Raw genomic sequence first — 21,779 nt, 5'->3', positions numbered from 1 at the left:
GAAATAAATTAAATGATGGGACAAAAAAAAAAAAACAACCTAATCCTTTGACTATCTTTTTCCCCTTCTCATTACTGAAGGGAACTCATGCTAGCAGAGCTAGTAGAGCTTTCTGGCTTTCCAATGTGGCTTCCTTATCAAGACATCAGACTGTAAGTACACTGAGGATAGGAACCCTCTTATCTCCCTACCTGTGTAGTGGTGTGCTTGGCACATAGCAAAAACCAAACCCAAACCCACTGCTGTGGAGTCAATTATGACTCACAGCGACCCTACAGGACGGAGTAGAACTGCCCCATAGAGTTTCCAAGGAGCGCCTGGTGGATTTGAACTGCCAGTCTGTTGGTTAGCAGCTGTAGCACTTAACCACTACACCACCAGGGTTTCAGTGCTCTATAAATGGCTTGCCTTTCAGTGAATGAATGAATAAACAAATGATAGAACCGGATTCTTTCCAAGTCCTAGATATTTGGCTTTAACATATGCTCTTGGTGTTTGGCACTAGGAGAGAAAACTCCCTATCCTTAAATTCAAGGGGAGCCTGGTCTGCTGCTGTTGAATGACAGCGAAATCCTCAAAGGAGGTATGATGGTGAATTTTTTGTGTCAGCTTGGCTAGGCTATGTGCCCCAGTGGTTTGGCCAAACACTAGATGAACTGATGTTCCATAATGCACCTAATGGAAACCCTGGTGGTGTAGTGGTTAAGTGCTACGGCTGCTAACCAAAGAGAGGGCAGTTTGAATCCACCAGGCGTGCCTTGGAAACTCTATGCGGGAAGTTCTACTCTGTCCTATAGGGTCGCTATGAGTCAGAATTGACTTGACAGCACTGGGTTTGGTTTATTTTTTTAATGCATCTAATGTAATTTAATATAATCACCTGCCATAATATAATCTAATGTAATCTAGTCAATCAGTTGAAAAGGGAGTTTCCTTAGGGTGTCTTCTGCCTCCAGAATATAAATATTTTGATAGAACTCACTTGCTCTCTCCAGTTTGCACTCTTTCCATCTCCTGACCTAGGAATGGGACATAGGCCTGCAGAAGTCTCTAGCCTGTCACCAACCTACTGATTTTGGACTTACTTATCAGCCCCTATGGAAACCCTGGTGGCATAGTGGTTAAGTGCTACGGCTGCTAACTAAAGGGTCAGCAGTTCCAATCTGCCAGGCGCTCCTTGGAAACTCTACTGGGTAGTTCTACTCTGTCCTATAGGGTCGCTATGAGTGGGAATCGACCTGAGGGCACTGGGTTTGGTTTGGTTTGGTATCAGCCCCTACAGTCCCATGAACTAATCCCTTGAAGTAGTCAAACCCTTTCTCTCTCTCTGTCCTTCTGTTTCTCTAGAGAACCCTAAGACAGGAGGACTTTAAAAATAAGCTCTAATAGATCAGTGTGTTGTTCATTCTATTTCCTCCAGATCAGAGGAAACGACTTTTGTATTGTTAATACTCCTCTTTCATCCTATAGTGACCCATTACTGCGATTTATAACGGTTCAAACAGATTTCCTTATTGGTGGGTATAATGTAATCATTTTAAAGATTCACATTCGTGTTTCACATTTCCAACACTGCAAGGAGAAGACGGTGTCAGGATCATAAAAACAGACGTAGATTGAATAGAGTCTTCACTATCGCCAGGTGCTGCATTAGAAGCTTTCACACGTGTTTCTCCTTTAATCCTCCCTCGCCCCATCTTTGTGAGATAAAAATCATTATTCAAATTTTATCAATCAACCTTTGAGAGGTCAGGTCATGTAATCAGAGCCACACAGCTAGTAAGTAACAGAATTCAAAACCTGCTTTCTGATTCCAAATCCAGGGCTCTTTCCACGATACCAGAATCACATCCAGAAGACTAATAGATTTAGAGAATTCCAGTTCCCTACAACCATAATTCAACAGTCACCATCTCGGTCTCAGCATTTACATTTTAAGTGCATTGTTTTGGTAGAGATTAATTCAGGCAGCCCAAATGACTTCACTATGAATGCAGACCTTATCGTCCCAAACTGTGTACATAATTAAAAAAGAACTAGTTTTGAAGTATGCTAAGTGAGTATATTGACTGTAAAGCAATCCAGTAGTAAAAATAAACTGAAAGGAGACTGTGTTCCATCTTTACTACAGATCTGCATTCTTCTACATAAAATGCAGCACTCTGGGTGAAGTGTGCCCATTCCTGCAGTGATCACATTTATTCTAGCTTCTAATTACTTTTAACTACTGAGCACAGAGTACCATTGTGAAAAGTCTATTGACAACTAGAACAAAGCACCAGATTGAAGAAGCTAATTGTGTAATGCTGCATAGCTGTATTTTCCCTGCTCCATTTTATCACCTTACACTAAGGAATCACTGTGCACCTGAGGGCTAACACAGTATGTTAAACACCGATCAATCCCTGAGTAGCCACAATGACTTAACATAAGCAGAGTTTCTGCAAAATTAATATGGAAAGGCCTACTGCTGACATATTGATCTTCCTCACCCTATTCACCCTTAGCAACGCCTTTGTGACAAGTGAAGAGCTTGAGAAAACTGCCACAACTCAGTGGGGAGTGTAAAAATGTAATATCTATGTCTTGTTCCCCGGTTACAGAGAAGGCATTTTCTTAAGGAAATACAAAAATACTTCCACAAAAACAAGTTCACTTTCATTTATTTAGTTATTTATAATAAAATATTCCACCACCTAACTGTCAGTTTGTTGTACTGTGGAGGCTTGCATGTTGCTACGATGCTGGAAGCTATGCCACTGAAATTTCAAGTGCCAGTGGGGTCACCCATGGTGGAGAGACTTCAGCGGAGCTTCCAGACTAAGACAGACTAGGAAAAAAGGCCTGTTGATCTACTCCTGAAAGTCAGCCGGTGAAAACCCTATGAATCCCAATAGAACGTTTCCTAATATAGTGCTGGAAAATGAGCCCCCTATGTTGGAAGGCACTCAAACTACACAGTGGATGCGACAATGGATCCAAGCATACCAACGATCACGAAAATGGCACAGGATGGGGCAACGTTTTGTTCTGTTGTGCTGAAAGTCACCATGAGTCAGAGCCAACTTGATGGCAACTAACAACACAAGAAAAAAATATTAAATACCTAGATTCTCCTTTTAGGAAAATTCAAATAACAGTATAACAACAGTGGCAATCCAAAGACTTGTAAGTACTCATACAAGCTTCAAGTGTATTTTATAGAAACAACCTGTGGACGCATATTGATGTTTTTGAATTATTAATTATTTGACTTTTGTCAAACAGACCAAACTGGTTAAGTCTTCCCGTGACCATTGGGTTCCCATGTGGCTAGTTATCTAGGGCTGCTATAACAGAAATACCACAAGTGGGTGGCTTTAACAGAGAGAAATTTATTCTCCTACAGCCTAGGAGGTTAGAAGTCCGAATTCAGGGTGCCAGCTCCGGGGGAAGGCTTTCTCTCTATTGGCTCTGGAGAAAGGTCCTTGTCATCAATCTTCCCTTGGTCTAGGAGCTTCTCAGCACAGGGACCCCAGGTCCAAAGGACATGCTCTGCTCCTGGCACTAACTTCTTGGTGGTATGAAGTCCCCCGTCTCTCTGCTTGCTTCTCTTATATCTCAAAAAAAATTGCCTTAAATTGTAGGCTAATTTTGTAGATTGAGTCTATATAACTGCTGCTAATCCCATCTCATTAACATAATAGAGATTGGATTTACAACACGCAGGGAAATCACATCAGATGACAAAACGGTGGACAATCACACAATACTGGGAATCATGATCTTGCATGGTATTTTGGGGGTACACAATTCAATCCATGACACCACGTTTCATAGTCTGAGAGCTGAATGGCAAGGGATTAATAAGTATAGAAGAGAAGCAAAGAGATAGAAGGCAGAAAGAATTCTGGAAAACTACTGAACAGAATGTAGAAGTGACGGGTGACAGCTGGAGTGAGATCCTGGTGGTGGAAGCAGAGCCAGATTGAGAACTTCACTCGCTCCATGTATCTTAAGGCAAAAAAGCAATTGAATTTAAGGGGTACATTTTCAGCCCTGCACAGGGAATTAGCCATGAAAAAAAAAAATTTTTTTTTTTCAATATAGCCTCTGAAAATTCTAAGCATCTATCTTTAAACCAAAGCTCAAAAATCAACTGCCAGGCAAAATCATCCCATGTACCTCACTCCTTTCTACTCAAGCACATGAAGGCATGTTTTCCTTTGACGTGGTTTAACAGTTGAGGTTAGCATACAGAAGAACACTGACCTTTGAGGGATAGGTAATTAGGTGCCTAGGCACCTAAGGGTATTTGCTACGATGAAAATATGCACGAATGTGAAACATCTGTGTGTAAATTACGATCTTAAATACCAAAATACCACTGCCACCAGGTTTTAAGCTGCTTCTCCACAGTTTAGATTTTGCAGCCTGGGTTCTTTAATAAATTTATTTCATTTTTATTTTACTGTTTGGGAGTAACAGGTTGGGTACCTATCTCAGATAACTGAAGTTCCTCAACACTACCTCTCTATCCCTGTCTTCTACATTTTGCCATCTGACTTTTATTCTAACTCCCCATAGGTTCTCTGACGACATCAACACTTAAAGGGATGGCCAGTGAGTGATTTTCATCTGTCTCACCAATTCTTTGACACTGCACCTTAATTGGCTTCTCTTTGATTCCTTTATTCAAGACACCAAATAGAGCTCTGTTTGATTTTGTTCCTTTCTAGTTGATCCTTCAGTATGTTTTTCTGAAGCTCCTTCTCTGTCGCTGCCCATCAGGGTGCAGAGGACTCGGAGTGGTGGAGCACAAGGGAACATTAACATTCTATATCACTCCCTGGTGATCTTCCTTCTTTCCTCAGGTTCCCTGGTTGGCAGATGATGATTCTTTTCTCACACTTCCACGCCTTCTCCTGGAATACTTCCACCCTGCTTCTAATACCCACAGCAAATACCCAGAAAATTCTTAGTAACATTCTAAGTTCAGCTCAAGCATCTCCCTGTGATGCATTCTCTTTTTGTGTACTAATTAATCACCTTCACATCTGTTTTTCTATAGCCCCTTTATACATATACCTTTGAGTCCCTGGGTAGAGCAAATAGCTAAGGTTGGTAACCAAAAGGTTGGAGTTCAAGGCCACACAGAGGCACCTCAGAAGAAAAGCCTGGTGATCTACTTCTAGAAAACCAGCTACTGAAACCCTATGAACCAACCAAAACCAAACCTGTTGCTGTCGAGTCGATTCCAACTCATAGCGACCCTATAGGACAGAGTAGAACTGCCCCATAGAGTTTCCAAGGAGCACCTGGTGGATTCAAACTGCCGGCCTTTTGGTTAGCAGCTGTAGCACTTAACCACTATGCCACCAGGGTTTCCGAAAACCCTATGAGGCAGCGTCTATTCAATGGCACCTGGTCGATTTTATATATATATATATATGGTAAAGTAAAGGGTCATTGAAAGAGAGGAAGACATTGAATGAGATGGATTGACACAGTGGCTTCAACAATGGGCTCAAGCATAACAACAATTGTGAAGATGGCGCAAGACCGGGCAGTGTTTCGTTCAGTTGTACATAGGGTCACTATGAGTTGGAACCAATTTGCTGGCACCTACCAACAACAACAACACATACACACACATGCATAAATATATATACCTTTCATCTTTGCTGACTATACATCCAACAAAGGACATTCCCACACAGGTACACCTGAAACTCAACATAGAGCAAATAAATTCAGCACCCTTCACCACATACTTTCTGCCACAAAGAAAACATATACTCCCCCCTTTGGCCATCCCCCAACCCCATACGCCAAGCTGCACAGTCAGTATTATTAACAACCCTCCCTGTCGTGTATTCTGTATTTCTCATCAATCATCTACTCTTGTTTCCCTCTTCAATACCTTTCACATCTACCCATTCCTTTCTATGCTCTGCCCACGACTCAGGTGGAGACTCGTCACCCTTTGCTGTACTGTTGTAAAACCCCAGCTGTTGCACTGCCTCCATTCTTGTCCCATCATAGACCGTGACAGAGTGATCATTATTTTTTAAAAATCTAAGTATGCTATTCTTTTTTCTTTTGGCCGGGGTAGGGGGTGGTGCTGAAAACTCTTCATTGGTTTCCTTGGGCCTCCAGGAGGAAGCACAAAATCCTTAACATAGCAGACAGAGCCTTCCATTCTCAATCACTAGCCTAAGTTGCTAGCCCCATTTCCCAGTTCTTCCCTCTAACTTTACTGCCCAGAAATAGCAAGCTGTTTACTGTGACCGTCACAGTAAACCCATGGAGCATGCTATTTCACACCTCAGTGTTGTATTTACATACTATTCCTTGGCGCTAAACCATCCTTCTCCACCTCCATGTCCGGGTAAACGCTATTTGTACATAGAAACCAGTAACAGGTGTTACCTGACCCCCTTCCTGCTTAACAGGAATTTAAATCTCACTCTCCTGTATTCTCCCTGAATATGTTAAATGACCTGCAGCCATTTAGGATTAATCCCCTAAAGCAGAAACTGTTTTCTCCTCTCAGCTTCCTCCACACCATCTGCTCTCCTGCTCCAGGTTCATATATAAAAAGAAGCAATTCTTAAAGTGCAGACAAAACATTTCTATTGCTGAACTGTCCATATTTCTTCCCTCCTCTGGATGGTGGAAATGTTGGCTTGGTATGTTTATTAGAATAGCTATAAATACATTAACTCTGGAGCTCTCAGAAATAGAAAAATACCAGAAAATGCCTGGGGTTTTATTTTGCCTACAATAAAATTTTGCAGATTTAGAAAAAAACAATAACTTTAGTTTATTTTAAATAAATATTGAAGGATCAGGTCCTATTTAACAGTTCTTAAAATAGATTCTGTATATATCACATTTAAATAGCTATATACAAATAAAATTTAATAATGTAAATATTCAAATTGTACTAATAAAAAAAAATTTTTTTTTTTTTACTAATATGCTCAAATAGTAAAATTGAGTTTGGCAAATACAGATGAAATCTGATGGTTACATACGCAGAATATTTTATCTGAATATATTTATTGTGTCATGCTTACCTAGAGTTTTCAAATTTTAACAATGGAATGTAATCAAGTATAAGCTCTTATTGCATACGTACTGAAATTGAGGCCTGTTTGGCCAAGACCCTAGGCTGCAAAAATGGTTTGTACTAAGCTACTAACCTTAACGTTGCTGATAGAAACTCACTTGGTGATACTGCAGAAGAGCCTGGTGGTCTTCTTCCATAAAGGTTACAGCCACGAAAACACTATAGAACAGTTCTACTCTCTAATGCATGGGGTAACCATTAGCTGTAACTGACCCAACAGCAACAGGTTTGGTTAATTTTGGTTTTGAGCAAGACCACTGATCATTAGGATGTCAGAGCTGGACCCCACTGCAAAAAGATGCCACTCTCTGAGAATTAATGTTTTATTCCTCTTCTTTCAAAGTACACCTAGTTTTAAGAAAACAATGGACATTTTAAAATAACAAAATAATCCAATGTACTAATTTATCAAGATTCATATTAATTGCAAAGAAAAATCTAGGTAACAGGACAACAATCCAAAATCAAACCAAACCCAGTGCCGTTGAGTCAATTCCGACTCATAGCGACCCGATAGGAAAGAGTAGAACTGCCCCACAGAGTTTCCAAGGACTGCCTGGCGGATTCGAACTGCTGACCCTTTGGTTAGCAGCCGTAGCACTTAACCACTATGCCACCAGGGTTTCCAGGACAACGATACCACATGAAAATGTGACCACCTTTATGGGCTAAAGAACTTTTATAGAACATGATAATGGAAAAAGGGAAAAGGATGAAGCTCCTATATGTGAAATATTTGATTTCTTCCTATAATTTTAACAGAATATACCTACATTGTCTATCAAATTGCAGAGTTTTATATGCCTTTTTTATAAATCAGCAAAACTCATAGTTGAAGGTTTACGTCTCATGAAAGACATACATGAGAATAATTATGATTTACATTTATGGAAAGATAGTGCTACCAACCTAATCATGAGTAGCAGCCCTCTCACTGTAGTATTTTTTTTTCCTCTTCCAAAGACTAGAGTATAATTTTAGAACTTCTTACTGGAAATGTACCATATCCCAGGATCATAAGCTGGCAGAAATATTATTTCTTTCCAATGATTTAAATTCAGACGCTTATCGTCTTACTGGCTCTCTTGGATCATTTTTGCACAAAAGATAAATGGGTACGTTTGAAAGCTTCATTTTCATATTGCAGTAATTAATTTTTTTCTGTCCCATACCTAGAATCCACACCATACATGGAAATCTCCAGGGTAAACCCACCCTTCTTACTTAATTGTCTCCATTGCACAGCAGAGAAAAAAAATGCAGCTTCATCATCTATCCTGTTGGAAAATCTTGATGACCTAAGTTTGTTACCTTGAATGCTCTACTTTTACAAGCTTCTACATTACTTAATCTAGACCTATTTGTCAATTTGTCCTTTAATGTCACGGTAATGACAGAATAAAATATTGCTAAGAAAGAGTCCTTCAAAAGTTCAAACAAATAGGGTTTTTAACTGATAGTTAACTGATACAAATTTTTTTAAAACATGAAAACTGAGAGACAGTACATTCTTAATCCTCATTTTGAATAAAAACTGCTTCATTAACGAAATGGCTAATGCATATTTCTCTTTACTTGTTTTTATATTTTAACTCCTGTCTTTCGTTTCTCCTCCCAAATGTTTATAATCATGCTTTGGGTCTGCACTATGGTTACATGATGGGTTAAACCAGGGCTTCAACCAGTTCATTCTGGGTTCAAATCCCTGCTGAGAATTCACATTTCTAATAAGTTCCCGGGAAATTATACCTAAGAATCACCTGGGGTCTTGTTAAACTGTGGATTCTGATTCAGTATCTGGGGTGGAAATGCAAATTCTCAGCAGGGAACTTGTTAGAAATGCAAATTCTCAGCAGGAGTCTGAACAAGTTCCCTGGTTCAACAAGCTACTGTGGAAAGGGAAGGGGGGTAGATGGCTCTGGGAATGCAACCAACACTTGTAATATTGCTAAATATGAAAATACCTTAGAGTTCCAAATAGCTGACTAATAAATGCACTTTGGAGATACATTGTCCAAAAGTACACTTTTCAGTTAAGTCAGTGACTTTTTTATTTTTTTTTTAACTCCTAGACTTTTTATATGGAAACCCTGGTGGCGTAGTGGTTAAGTGCTACAGCTGTTAACCAAGAGGTTGGCAGTTCAAATCCTCCAGGCGCTCCTTGGAAACTCTGTGGGGCAGTTCTACTCTGTCCTATAGGGTCGCTATGAGTTGGAATCAACTTGATGGCAGCGGGTTTGGTTTTTGGTTTAGACTTTATATGTGTTAAAACTAATTTTTAAAAGAGTCTAATACTGGATTACACAGGTGGTAGCCAGCTTGATGTCCATCATTACTAACTCTTTTTAACAATGGGATCAGGCCATCTTGCCACATTTCCCTTCTCAAACCTGTGCTGAGTTCTGTACAGAGGGTAGTATGACGCCATCTGGAAGTAGTTCTGGTGAGCCCCGGGTGCCATAAGGCCCTCTTGATGACACTACTAACAAACCCCCACCGCACGACCAAACACAAAGTACATTAGCTAAAAATGCAGAGCCTTGTCCCCTTGAAGAGGTTCATCCTCACAATACAATAAAGCAGAAGTTAGTTTCCAGGTACAGATCTCCAGCGTCTTGGTTTAAAGACATCACAGTTAGTCAGAAGCAAGGGGCACCGCTCAAATAGCCCGCCGTCTACATGGTCATAACAAGCCTCACATCACAGACGCCCCATTACTGAAGATACAGAGGGAATAGATGGTGTGGACATGAACTCTCTTGAACAAGTCTGTAAAGGGAAAACTGTGATTCCAGACTCCTTGCCCTCTCTAGAAATTTCTTTTGACAAATCCTGTAGCCTTTGAGGTAGCCTCCAGAAATTTTCATCTACTTGTTCCTGTTGGCTAAGAAATTAGAAACTAATATAGTGGGAGGAAAACAGGCTCTTGGTTTTGGGACTCAGTAAGTTTCATGCACTGAGTTTTATAACATTTGCAGGACACTGACTGATATCAGCTAAGGGAAAACAGTTGGCTATTAAGCAGGTGTGGAAATAAGGAACCAAACAAAATAAAACACCACGCTGAATGGAAGGATGCTGCAGGATGAAATAAAAGGGGAATTTAGAAATCCCTGTAGCACACTTTTTGATTGCCTGCAGCAAATTACTGGCACAGGGACAAAAAGAACTTTAAAAGTCACAGTGTTGATTCGATACCTTAAAAAAGGTTCAGTTTGGCAAAAAATAATTTTGTCTATATAGCAGGCACATGTACAACATAAATATCACAAATCTGTAGAAAAGGAAATTCAAAAGATTTCAAATGTTTGTACTTTTTAAGAATATGAATTAAAACAATATTGAAATACAATTTTACATCTAGTACAGGGGCACAATATGTATGGGGAGTATAATACCGTCTGCAGACAAGGGAAGGGTAAGAGTGCCATGCACCTACCTATACCACGAATTGTACTGCTGAAGAGAACCATCCTTTTGGGAATCAAAACAACAATACAGTAAGCAAAAAAGGTTTCACGTCTTTGGCATGATAATTCTACCTATGGGATTTTTGTTTTGCTTTAGCCTAATAAAAATATTTGTGCCTATTCCAAAGAAAGTTGATCCAACAGAATGCAGAAATTATCAAACAGTATCATTAGTATCACACACAAGTGAATTTTGCTGAAGATCATTCAAAACTGCTGTAGCAGTACATCAGCAGGGAACTGCCTGAAATTCAAGCCAGATTCAGAAGAGGATGTGGAACCTGGGACATCATCGCTGATGTCAGATGGATTCCTGGCTGAAAGTAGAGAATACCAGAAAGCTGTTTACCTGTGTTTTGTTGACTATGCAAAGGCATTCAACTGTGTGGATCATAACAAATTATGGACAACGTTGCAAAGATTGGGAATTCCAGAACACTTAATTGTGCTCATGAGGAGCCTGTACATAGATCAAGAGGCTGTCATTCGAACAGAACAAGGGGGTGCTGTGTGGTTTAAAGTCAGGAAAGGTGTGTGTCAGGATTGTATGCTTTCACCATACCTATTTGATCTGTATGCTGAGCAAATAATCTGAGAAGTTGGACTATATGAAGAAGAACAGGGGCATCAGGATTAGAGGAAGATTCATTAACAACCTGCACTATGTAGATGACACAGCCTTGCTTGCTGAAAAGTGAAGATGACTTGAAACACCTACTGATGAAGATCAAAGACTACAGCCTTCAGTATGGATTATACCTCAACATAAAGAAAACAAAAATCCTCACAACTGGGACCATAAGTAACATCATAATAAATGGAGAAAATACTGAAGTCATCAAGGATTTCATTTTACTTGGATCTACAATCAACACCTATGGAAACAGCAGTCAAGAAATCAAAAGATGCATTGCATTCGCCAAATCTGCTGCAAAAGATCTCTTTAAAGTGTTAAAAAGCAAAGATGTCTCTTTAAGGACTAAGGCGCACCTGACCCAAGCTATGGTGTTTTCAATCACCTCATATGTATGCAAAAGCTGGACAATGAATAAGGAAGACCAAAGAAGAATTGATGCCTTTGAATTTTAGTGTTGGTGAAGAATATTGAATATACCATGGACTGCCAAAAGAACAAACAAGTCTGCCTTGGAAGAAGTACAGCCAGAATGCTTCTTGGAAGCAAGGATGGCAAGATTTCATCTCATCTTCTTTGGACATGGTATCAGGTGGGACCAGTCCCTGGAGAAGGGCATCATGCTTGGTAAAGTGGAGGGTTAATGAAAAACAGGAAGGCCCTCAAAGAAATGATTGACACAGTGGCTGTAACAATGGGTTTAAGCATAACAATGATCATGAGGATGGCCCAGGACTGGACAGTGTAAATATGGTCACTATCAGTTGGAGCTGACTCAGTGGCACCTAACAACAACTATAAAAATAAAACGAAACTGAAATGTAAAAAAAAGAAAGAAAAATGTTTCTCTGCAGGTATTATATGCAACGGAGAAAGAAGAGAAATTGTTAAGCTAATAGTTTACTGAATTGTGGTATACTGCCTGGTTGGAATAATAAATAGTGAATAAAATAATGATCAGACTTTGAATATATACATATCTGTACATATTCTGTGCACTTTGAATTATATATAGTATATACAGGGTCGCTATGAGTCGGAATCGACTCGATGGCACTGGGTTTGGTTTTTTGGATATATTTATATGTTACATATCTGTATATAATATATACTATATGTTTGAATATGCATGTAATTTTTAAAAACAAAGTAGATTATTAAACTACATACATTAATAAAACTATGTTCAAGTGTATGTTGATACAGGTTGCAAGAGATGACAGAATGAAAATTAAAAAGCTACGTCAGGATAAGAAATTTTGGAAAAATTTCCATTTATTAAGCTACCTTTTAGCATAATGTTATCTTGTGAAAAAGGTAAAAACACTGATTTTTAAAAGACATGGTCCTATTCCTCTCCAAATACCCAATACCAAGGGAGATACTAAAACTATGTGAACGGTAGCAGAGAACATGGTCAGGGAAGTTCCTCGGCAGACTTGTAACACATGCCAAAGATTACCCTAGGAAAGAGAATTTAACACAAACAAGTTGATTCCGACTCATAACGACCCTATAGGACAGAGTAGAACTGCTCCATAGGGTTTCCGAGGAGTGCCTATTGAGTCTGAGTTGCTGACTTTTTGGTTAGCAGCTGTAGCTCTCAACCACTACACCACCAGGGTTTCCAACACAAAGAACGAAATCCAGGCTAAATGCTACAAGATTTTAATAATTCATCCTGAATTCCATTCCTGCTAATCTCAGTCAGTTGTATGCAGCCCCGGCATCTGATTTCAGGTGGGCATTAAAACATCTAGACATCAATACTAATTAAATCTACTCTTTCTTTCTGAAAAACCACATTCTTCCCTTTAGTCTCAAACATGTGCAGTATAATCCAAAACTTAAGAAATATTGTAGAGCCTCTTTTTTGCCAAATAAAATCAGAAAAGGCAGGAAATCGATTATCTAATCTGGATACCATGTCACTATTTCTCATCTTGGTTTTCAAAATAAATGAGAATCATAGTTTGTGTGAGATTTATTTTGATTCCTATTGTGAGCTTCTCCCCTTGTGGGAACCTGAGGGCAAGCTGCAGTTGTTGTGGTTGTTCAGTGCAACTGCAGGTATGCATCTATTTGGGTTTCTCTCTAGCGGTCTGAACTATAATTACTAAAGGGCAATCATAGGAACCACCTTGCATGGGATTTCTAGTTCCAACAGAAAATCAGCACACATTTTATAATCATGAACAACCTAAACAACCTTCACTGAAAAAAACCAACGTTTGGGTTAAACTCTCACTTTATTCTACAAAGAGTCCCTGGGTGGTGCGAACAGTTAATGTGCTCACCTGCAACCGAAAAGTTGGCAGTTTGAGTCCACCCGGAGGCGTCTCAGAAGAAAGGCTGGTGATCTACTTCCAAAAAACTGCCACTGAAAACCCCATGGAGCACAGTTCTACTCTGACACACACGGGGTCATCATGAATCGGAATCAACACAACAGCACCTGGTAACTCGTTATTCTGGGTGACAGAAAAATGAAACCCCACCATTATCAAGTAGTTTTAACCTTGATTTCAGCACCTGTCAGGATACATTAGTGCCTAGATCTTAATAAATGTCTCCGGAAATGAACTAACTGGAGTTTTACTTATTTCGAATTATAGAAATGGCGGTCAAACTATTTTCAAGCTTTAATGTTACTTGTTCTAATATACCAACCAATTAGTACAGCAATTAAGACATAGTTGTGGAACATCAATCTATTTCTCTCATACAACATCAATCAGATTCTAAAATTGCTCATGGAATATGTGAGAGAATAATTTGGACAAATTAGTCATGGTGCCTAGGATTAAATGGCAGATTTGATTGCATTAACTTTCAGTAAATTAATGCAGAGGTAATAATGGGTGCTTGTAGTTTCAAAGTACAAAGTAACCCCTTGGTTGTCACAGTGTATCAGACCTCAGATGAGTAGGATATTGTACCAGAGTAAGACATGAACACAAATAAGCAAGACAATGACATTTTCCTGAGATCAAAATGAACTCCTTAGAATTCTCTGAAAACATTAAGCACGTCCCCATTTGTGCTTGCTGCTCCCTATGACTGGGAGGTTCTCCTCTCAGATATGTGCATGGCTCACTCCTTCATTTCAGACAGGTCTCTAACGAAAGCCTCTCCCAGAAGGTACTATCCCTTCTTCCCATCCTATCGCTCTGTACCCCCCTTACTCCGACTTCTGTTCTTTTTTGTATTTATTCCACAGGTCACACCACATATTCATTTGTTTACTTCTTTATTATCTATTTCCACCCAACATAACACACATTACATGAGAGCAGAGGGACTTTATTTTGTTCAGTGCTGCATTCTCAAGACCTAGAATAGTTCCAGCATGAAACTGATGGTCAATACATATTTATTGAATAAGTGAATGAATGACTGGTTGCCAGGGAACAGGCTGAACAAACACAGGTTCAGCAGAAGGGAGAGATTACTTATCCGTTTGTAAAAATACTATAAGATAGTATTTTATTTGTTAAGTTGCAGACTTGGTACTTTCAATTAAGCTTAGTAAGTTTGCAACAGAGTGCAAGGTACACAGCCATTAAAATACAGGGAGAAGCACTGTGTATTCTGTTAACCACGAAATATAATCCTCCTTTCTGAGAATCAAAGTCCTGCCACATCTCTTAAGTAAGATCACACTGTGCAAGGCTTAAAAACTAGAGTTCTGCCATGCCAAGTCAAAATGGGATTTCACAGATGAAAGACTTCTATTTTGAAGGGCCTTTCCCTCTCTCAAACCTGACTCATGAAAATCCAATTCAAAGATCACCTTCTCCATGGAAAGTTCCAAGTTCTAACCATCTCAAAGATCTGTTTTCCCTTTGATTCTTATTTTTCAGCTATAACTTTCCTAGGACATTTTCTTTCTTTTTTTGTTTTGCAGTCTAAGTTTTTTTTTTTTTAATGTTATTGTTCGTGCTTCATTGTCTCCCACATAAGTGCAAACCCTCTACAGACAGGAATGATATTACAATGCCAACCAACAACACCAACTACAGTCCTTTGCATGGATTAAGCACCACGTCAATTTGAATGAATACATTTATATCTTTCTCAAAATCTAGCTTGCCTAGTACTGAAGAGATTCATCTGGTGGCCGAAGACCACCTCCCAACTTGGTTGAAAATGAAGACTATCTGTATTATTATTTCTACCTACGTGGTTTCACTTCCTTGTGGAAATGGAGGATGACAGAAGAGGAGCAGGTGATTATGCAGAGAGACTTGGCACAGGATTCACTACTTACATACCTAGCCTGATGTAACAGTGGAATTTGGACACCAATCTTTACTGCCCCAAACATAGCATAGTTGCCTAAGACAAGCTGCCTGAACAGGACCCACCCAAGATTCCCCCTTGGAGTCCCTGGGTGGTACGAACAGTTAATGCACTTCGTTGATAACTGAAAGGTTGGAGGTTTGAGTCTACCCAGAGGTGCCTTAGAAAAAACGGCTGGCAATTGATTTACTTCCAAAAAATCAGCCATTGAAAGCCCTATGGATGAGAAGACAAGGGAGGCAGAGAAGCTAGAGTACTGGAAACAGAGCAACCAGGGCACAATTAATGAGAATGTTGACATGTTGTGAAATAAATGTAACTAATGTCACTGAACAACTTGTGAAAAATTTGTCAAATGGAAACCTAAGTTGCTCTGCAAACTTTCACAAAAACATAATAAAATATTACTAAAAAAAAACCCCAAACACTATGGAGCACCGTTCTACTCTGACACATACAGCATTGCCATGAGTGGGAACTGATTCGACAGCAGCTAGTTAAGATTCCCTCTTATATTTTCAGGAAGACCATAACCATGTGGTCTCCTGGACCATAATTCTGCCAGGAGTAGGAAGACAACAGCAACCCCAATGCAGGATCTAGTTCACAACCGTTGGGTTATAGGAATCTGAACCACTGAAAAGTGGAATGTCCATCAAGTGCTGTGAAAACAGTTTCATTTAGCTCATTGAATCAGCAACAATTAGGCAAGTTTCTATAGTGAATAAAACTGACGTACATTCTTGTATCTAACGTACACAAATATAAGGTCGATAAGAGTCTGGGCTGCAATTATATAAATGTAGGATTGCATGCATTTGTATGACTCAGTAGTCATTAAAAATATATGAACTAAAATGAGAACACATTGTGTAAGAATTATCTAATTTCCAAAATCTTATTCCAAATACATTTGGGTTCTGTGAATGTTTCCAGTGTTAATTTCATGTAGCCAAAATGTTAACAAGAAGCAACAAACAGAATGCTGAGTCACAAAGATGGAAGCAAGGAGGGCAGGCTCACGTACCTGTGCACACCGCTGTTGCACATGATGACGTGGCAGGCACCCAGCCTGTTGCACAGCTCCGAGGAGACTGACAGCAGGCCAACCCCGGAGGCGCTGCATGCCGTGTTCGCACAGGCTGCTGTACGCTTGGATTTGACAAACGAGGCGATGAGTCGATAGAGTTCATCCAAAGCATTGAGAGGCCTCATTAGCTGCAGAAAAAGTGATGGACATTAAGTTAAAAATGCTCCGTAGCTGGACTCTAAGATAGAAAATGATACTGGTGAGGAGTGGGCTTCTCGGATCAAGTAAACACATGAGACTATGTGGGCAGCTCCTATCTGGAGGGGAGATGAGAAGGCAGAGGGGGACAGAAGCTGGCTGAATAGACACAGAAATAGAGGATGGAGAGAAGGAGTGTGCTGTCTTATTGGGGGGAGAGCAACTAGGAGTACGTAGCAAGGCATATATAAGTTTTTATATGAAAGACTGACTTGATTTGTAAACTTTCACTTAAGCACAATAAAAATTAAACAAACAAAAAACGCTCTTTTCACACAGGAGATAATTCACAATTCTTACAGCTTTCAATTAATAGTCTAATATATTATTTTATTATGGAGGTACCTACACAAGGCTCAAGAACAATAGCAGAAAAATTAAATAAGTGAGGTATGTAAATGACCAAGCATCAGTAAAGGGAACCATCCATTATTACCTTATCTACATAAGCAGCTTTGGATGTGGAGTTTGGTGGTGAATTTGACTTGTCCAGGTAGAATGCCCTGTTGGAATCCAAAGAAGGCACGATCATTTATTGCTAGAAAAAACTAAAAATGAATAAAAACGTTCCAAGTTTCACTGACTTTCTTTTAAAAACAGGTGAATAAAACAATCTTTGAACTCTAGTATAGAAAGGGTGGCAAAAAAGTCAACAGTCACTCATTAAAAAGAGAAAAAAATGACTAAAGTTACCATTATATATTGTGTGGCTTTAGAGAGATTACTCAATTTATCTAAACTTTAATCTCCCCATTTGTAATTTGGGAATGACATCAGCTTCTACTTCACAGGACTGCTGAGAAGGTTAAATGAGTGAATGCAAATAAAATGTTTACAACAGTGCACAGCACAGAGTCAATGCTCAGTGTCTGCAATAAGTTATGTTATTAATACAAAAGCCAAAGAAATATATTTTCTTGTGACTACCGGGGAACATTAGCTAGTTTTCCTTTCTTGTGCAACTATAAAATTATAAAAATAATATTTAAAAGAAATGAATTTTCAATAGAATACTTAGCCTAATTCTTTCAGCCAATAAATTATGTTCAGATTGGAAGTTAAACTCTTTTTCAAGACACATTGGCTCTTTTTTTGTCACCAGAATGCCATATGGTAATGACTATTTTAATACACACTAAGTGAAATCCTCATGGCCTGAAAAAATTACATGCAGTTTCCAAAGAATTACAGTTGGGTTTGCTTAACTATTGGCTCATTATTAAACAGAAGTTGTCTAAGGGATGCCGCATTAAGACAAGATACATGCAGTTTTATTTAATCTAGTATCTATTTTTGATGAGGTAAAATTATTTGCAAGATGTGAGCACAATAGTGATATACAAAAAAAATCCTATATAGGCTTCTAACTGGTTCATTCCAGTTCAATCCCTTGCTGAGAATTTGCATTTCTACCCTCCCCAGCTATACTGAATCAGAATCTGCATTTTAACAAGATCACCAGGTGAAATGCTGTTAAAATGCAGATTCTCCTTCAGTATATCCGGGGTTGGAAATGGAAATTCTAAGCAGATAGTTGAACTAGAATGAATCTGTTCCAAGCCCTGGTCCTACAATATTTGAGTGAATGTCATACTAGATATTTGAATAAAAGCTGATTAGATTGGAAATTCATATTACCTTTTAAAACCTTAAAATATTGGCAGATTATTATCAAATGCACAGGTAGCAATGGGCAAAATCAGTGAAGGAATGCTAAGCCCAGTACTGGTCCTTCAACCAGGAGACACAAACACACACATGCACACACACACACACACGTGCACACATTGCTATTCCCATTACTCATAGTAGTACTGTCACCCGTTTTTTGTCTTCATAAGATAAAGTAGCATGAATTAGTCAAGTTTTACACTTTAAATTAGAAAAGCTTTAACTCTAACTTCCAGAATGAAAATTAAGTTCATTTTTAGTGATAATTTGTTTCTTAAATCTTACAATTAAAAAAAAAAAAGACAGTTCAGCATCCAAAGTTGGCTGTTGCTCATTATACTTCATTTTGCACTCCTAAGGGATTTCCAAGCACATCTGTAGTTCTCTCCCCTTCTTCCCACAGCTACTCATTCTCTGGGGCATATAGTGCTGCCAGGAAGGTAGGAACACAGCAAGCTGGAGGTAGCATCCAACTCTCAGTGATGGGGTTATGGTGACATGTACCACCGCGAAGTCGAGCACATGCCAAGTGTCATGAAAATATAGTTCCATTTAGCTGGTTGAATCAGCATCTATTAAAGGCACCAAATTGAAAACAAATACCTACTGTGATTAAAACCAAAGGAGTTTAAGATATCACTTAAAATTTTTCTAGATTTTTCCAAGAAGGAATAATGGCTATCAGACTAGGAAATGAGCTTGAGTTGTGTGAGGTAGAAAAATCATGCAAAGGGGCTGGAGCTAGCTAAAAGTGAATGAGCAAATTCAAGAGGCCAGAAGGAGTAGACTTTGTAGGACCTTACAGGCCACGATAGGGAATTTGGGTTTTATTATAAGAGTGCTGGGGGCCACTGAAGAGAAATGGCCATGTAAGAAGACTGGCTGTTTTGTAAACTTTATTGCTGTACATAAAATTCATATTATACTGTAAGTTCTGTGTGTCTCTTCATTTCAATTATACAGGTGGGTATTTAGGATAAAGAAAACCAGTTGCTGTTGAGTACATTCCAACTCATAGTGACCTCATGTGTGTCAGAGTAGAAGTGTGTTCCACAGGGTTTTCAGCAGCTGATTTTTTGGAAATACATCACCAGGCACCTCTGGGTGAACTTGAACTTCCAACCTTTTGGTTAGCAGCTGAGCATGTTAGCTTTTTGCAACACCCAGGGATTCTGTACTTAGGATAAAAAAAAAAAATTATTGCCATAGAGTCAATTCTCATGGTGATCCTATAGGACAGAGTAGATCTGGCCCCATAAGGTTCCCAAGGAGCAGCTGGTGGATTCCAACTGCCAACCTTTTGGTTAGCAGCCAAGCTCATGCTACTGAAAAACCACGTGCATGCTACCATGCTTTAACGAATCTTAGCATTTTGCCCTATTGCTTCGCTACAGATACAGCTGACACCCCCATTCACCTCCACCCACATCCATTCTGGTTCAATCTCTCCCTCCCCAGGATAACACACTCTGAAGCTTTTATCACTTTCATGCTTTATGTTCCCTGTACCGTTAGTCCAAATGAAGATATCAAAGAGTAGGTGTGATCATTCCTCTACATCCTTGTTCAAATTGATGTGATCAGTTTTTCAACTCTTGTTTTTACTTTCAATTTGCATATATTTGTCAGTCATTTGTGTTTCTTCTTTTATTTTCTTGCTCATTTTTTTTTTACTGTTGTGTAGTTTTACTTTTCTTACATAAAAATTACTTGCTACTTTTTTAACAGCAAGAGCTATATTTAATGACTTTAACATTTCTTTTCCTTTTTTTTTTAAATCGTACACTTTCTTTCTAGGTTCACTTCCTGAAGAATGTCCAGTTTTAAAAACTGATTATTCAATTAGTATTTCCAGACAGTGTCTGTTTGTGCTATCTCTGGCATAAAATTCTAGAGTCTAGATTGATGGTGATTTTTTCCCCCCTTAACACTGTTCTTGGTGTCTAATTGTCTTTGTTTTGGAGCTAGTCTATATTTTTTCTTAGATAGGTTAAGTTTTTTTTTTTATCCTTGATGTTCTGAGGTTTTACCACGAAGTGCTTAGGTATAGATTTTTTTTTTTTTTTTTAGGTTTTCAGAGTGTGCAAGCGTTGTCTTCAGTTTTCAAATAATCTCAGCTAATAGCTCTCCACAAATTGCCTTTCAACCATCATTTCTATTTGTTTCTTCTTCTGGGACTTCCATTAGATGTATATTTGCATGCTTGCTCTCTCCTGACACATGTACACACAGACATTTTGTTTCCTATCTCATTCTTTCATCACTACATCCTAAGTGATTTGTCCTCAGGAATATGTTCCAAATGAGTAATTTTTTTCTTTGAGTCCAGCCAAGCCTTTATCCTTTCTGCTGGGAATTTTATTTCAATGACTATCTTTTTCATTTCCAAGATTTCTGGCTATTCTTATCCCATTTCTATCTCTAATAGGTAAACTCCATAGTAGACTGTAACAACTCCAGCATGGATATGGATTTTATTCATTTTATTCTTTGTTGCATCTCCAGCAACGGACAAGACATAGTATGAGCTTGATAAATATTTGTAAATAAATAACTGGATAATTTATTATTTTTGTTTCATAATTTCCTGAATTTCTTTATAGATGGTATGCCTTTATTTATATCTCAAGCATCCAAAATATACTTTGCCAGACTGTTTCAATATTTTAATTTCTTCTGGGACAAATTTACTTTCAGTGATCAATTTTATTGGCTTTCTTAGTGTTGGTTTCCTCATGTGTTTTGAAATTCTGTTTTGCAAGTTCATTTGAAGTGGGAGAATTTTTAATTTAATTTTACTTTCCATTCTTATTTTTTTTATCATTCCATCCCCTCTCTCTCATCATCCATCCCTTAAAAATACCTAAAAACATTAAAAACACATAAAGATGGCTTTGTGCCCATAGCCACCCATCCACAACCAGTTTTAGATCAGTAATTTGAGCACTGCATCATGTTGACATCTGGATTACTGCCAATCAGGTCACTGAACCTGTGAGTGACTTGGTTTAGTTCCTAGTTTAGCAGAAGTTGCTGGTTCCCTCTGTCTTCTTAAGCCTCCAATATAACAAAACCTATAGTCTCAAGCAGTAGGGGCAGGAGATTTTTCAGCCTTTGTCCAGAAGTGGAGAACTCCTCTGTATCAGGTTCCAAGCAGTGTGGCTGGCTCTGGATTTCCAGGAGTGTGTTTCCCATTACCTTGCAGAAGTTGTACCAACCAACCTCTCTGTCTACTTCCAAAGCCCAGCAGGCCACAGGACTCAGCCCACTTTGCATTTCTTTTCCTTTTCTGGGCCATAG

At 38.8% G+C, this 21,779-nt stretch overlaps 1 protein-coding gene across 1 annotated transcript in view; it reads right to left on the bottom strand.

Moving 5' to 3' along the window:
- Window positions 1-21,779, bottom strand: part of PREX2 (phosphatidylinositol-3,4,5-trisphosphate dependent Rac exchange factor 2) — a 342,394-nt gene that overhangs the window by 17,367 nt on the left and 303,248 nt on the right. Inside the window, exons 36-37 of the mRNA XM_003408339.4 lie at window positions 17,245-17,311; window positions 16,548-16,738 (exon numbers count right to left, since the gene is read on the bottom strand). Coding sequence (XP_003408387.4) covers window positions 16,548-16,738; window positions 17,245-17,311 — 258 coding nt within the window. The remainder of the gene's footprint in view (window positions 1-16,547; window positions 16,739-17,244; window positions 17,312-21,779) is intronic.

This window comes from Loxodonta africana, chromosome 14 (genome assembly GCF_030014295.1).
Source record: "Loxodonta africana isolate mLoxAfr1 chromosome 14, mLoxAfr1.hap2, whole genome shotgun sequence".
In the NCBI taxonomy this organism is placed as follows: Eukaryota; Metazoa; Chordata; class Mammalia; order Proboscidea; family Elephantidae; genus Loxodonta; species Loxodonta africana.
This window is presented reverse-complemented; position numbering and strand designations above follow the sequence as displayed.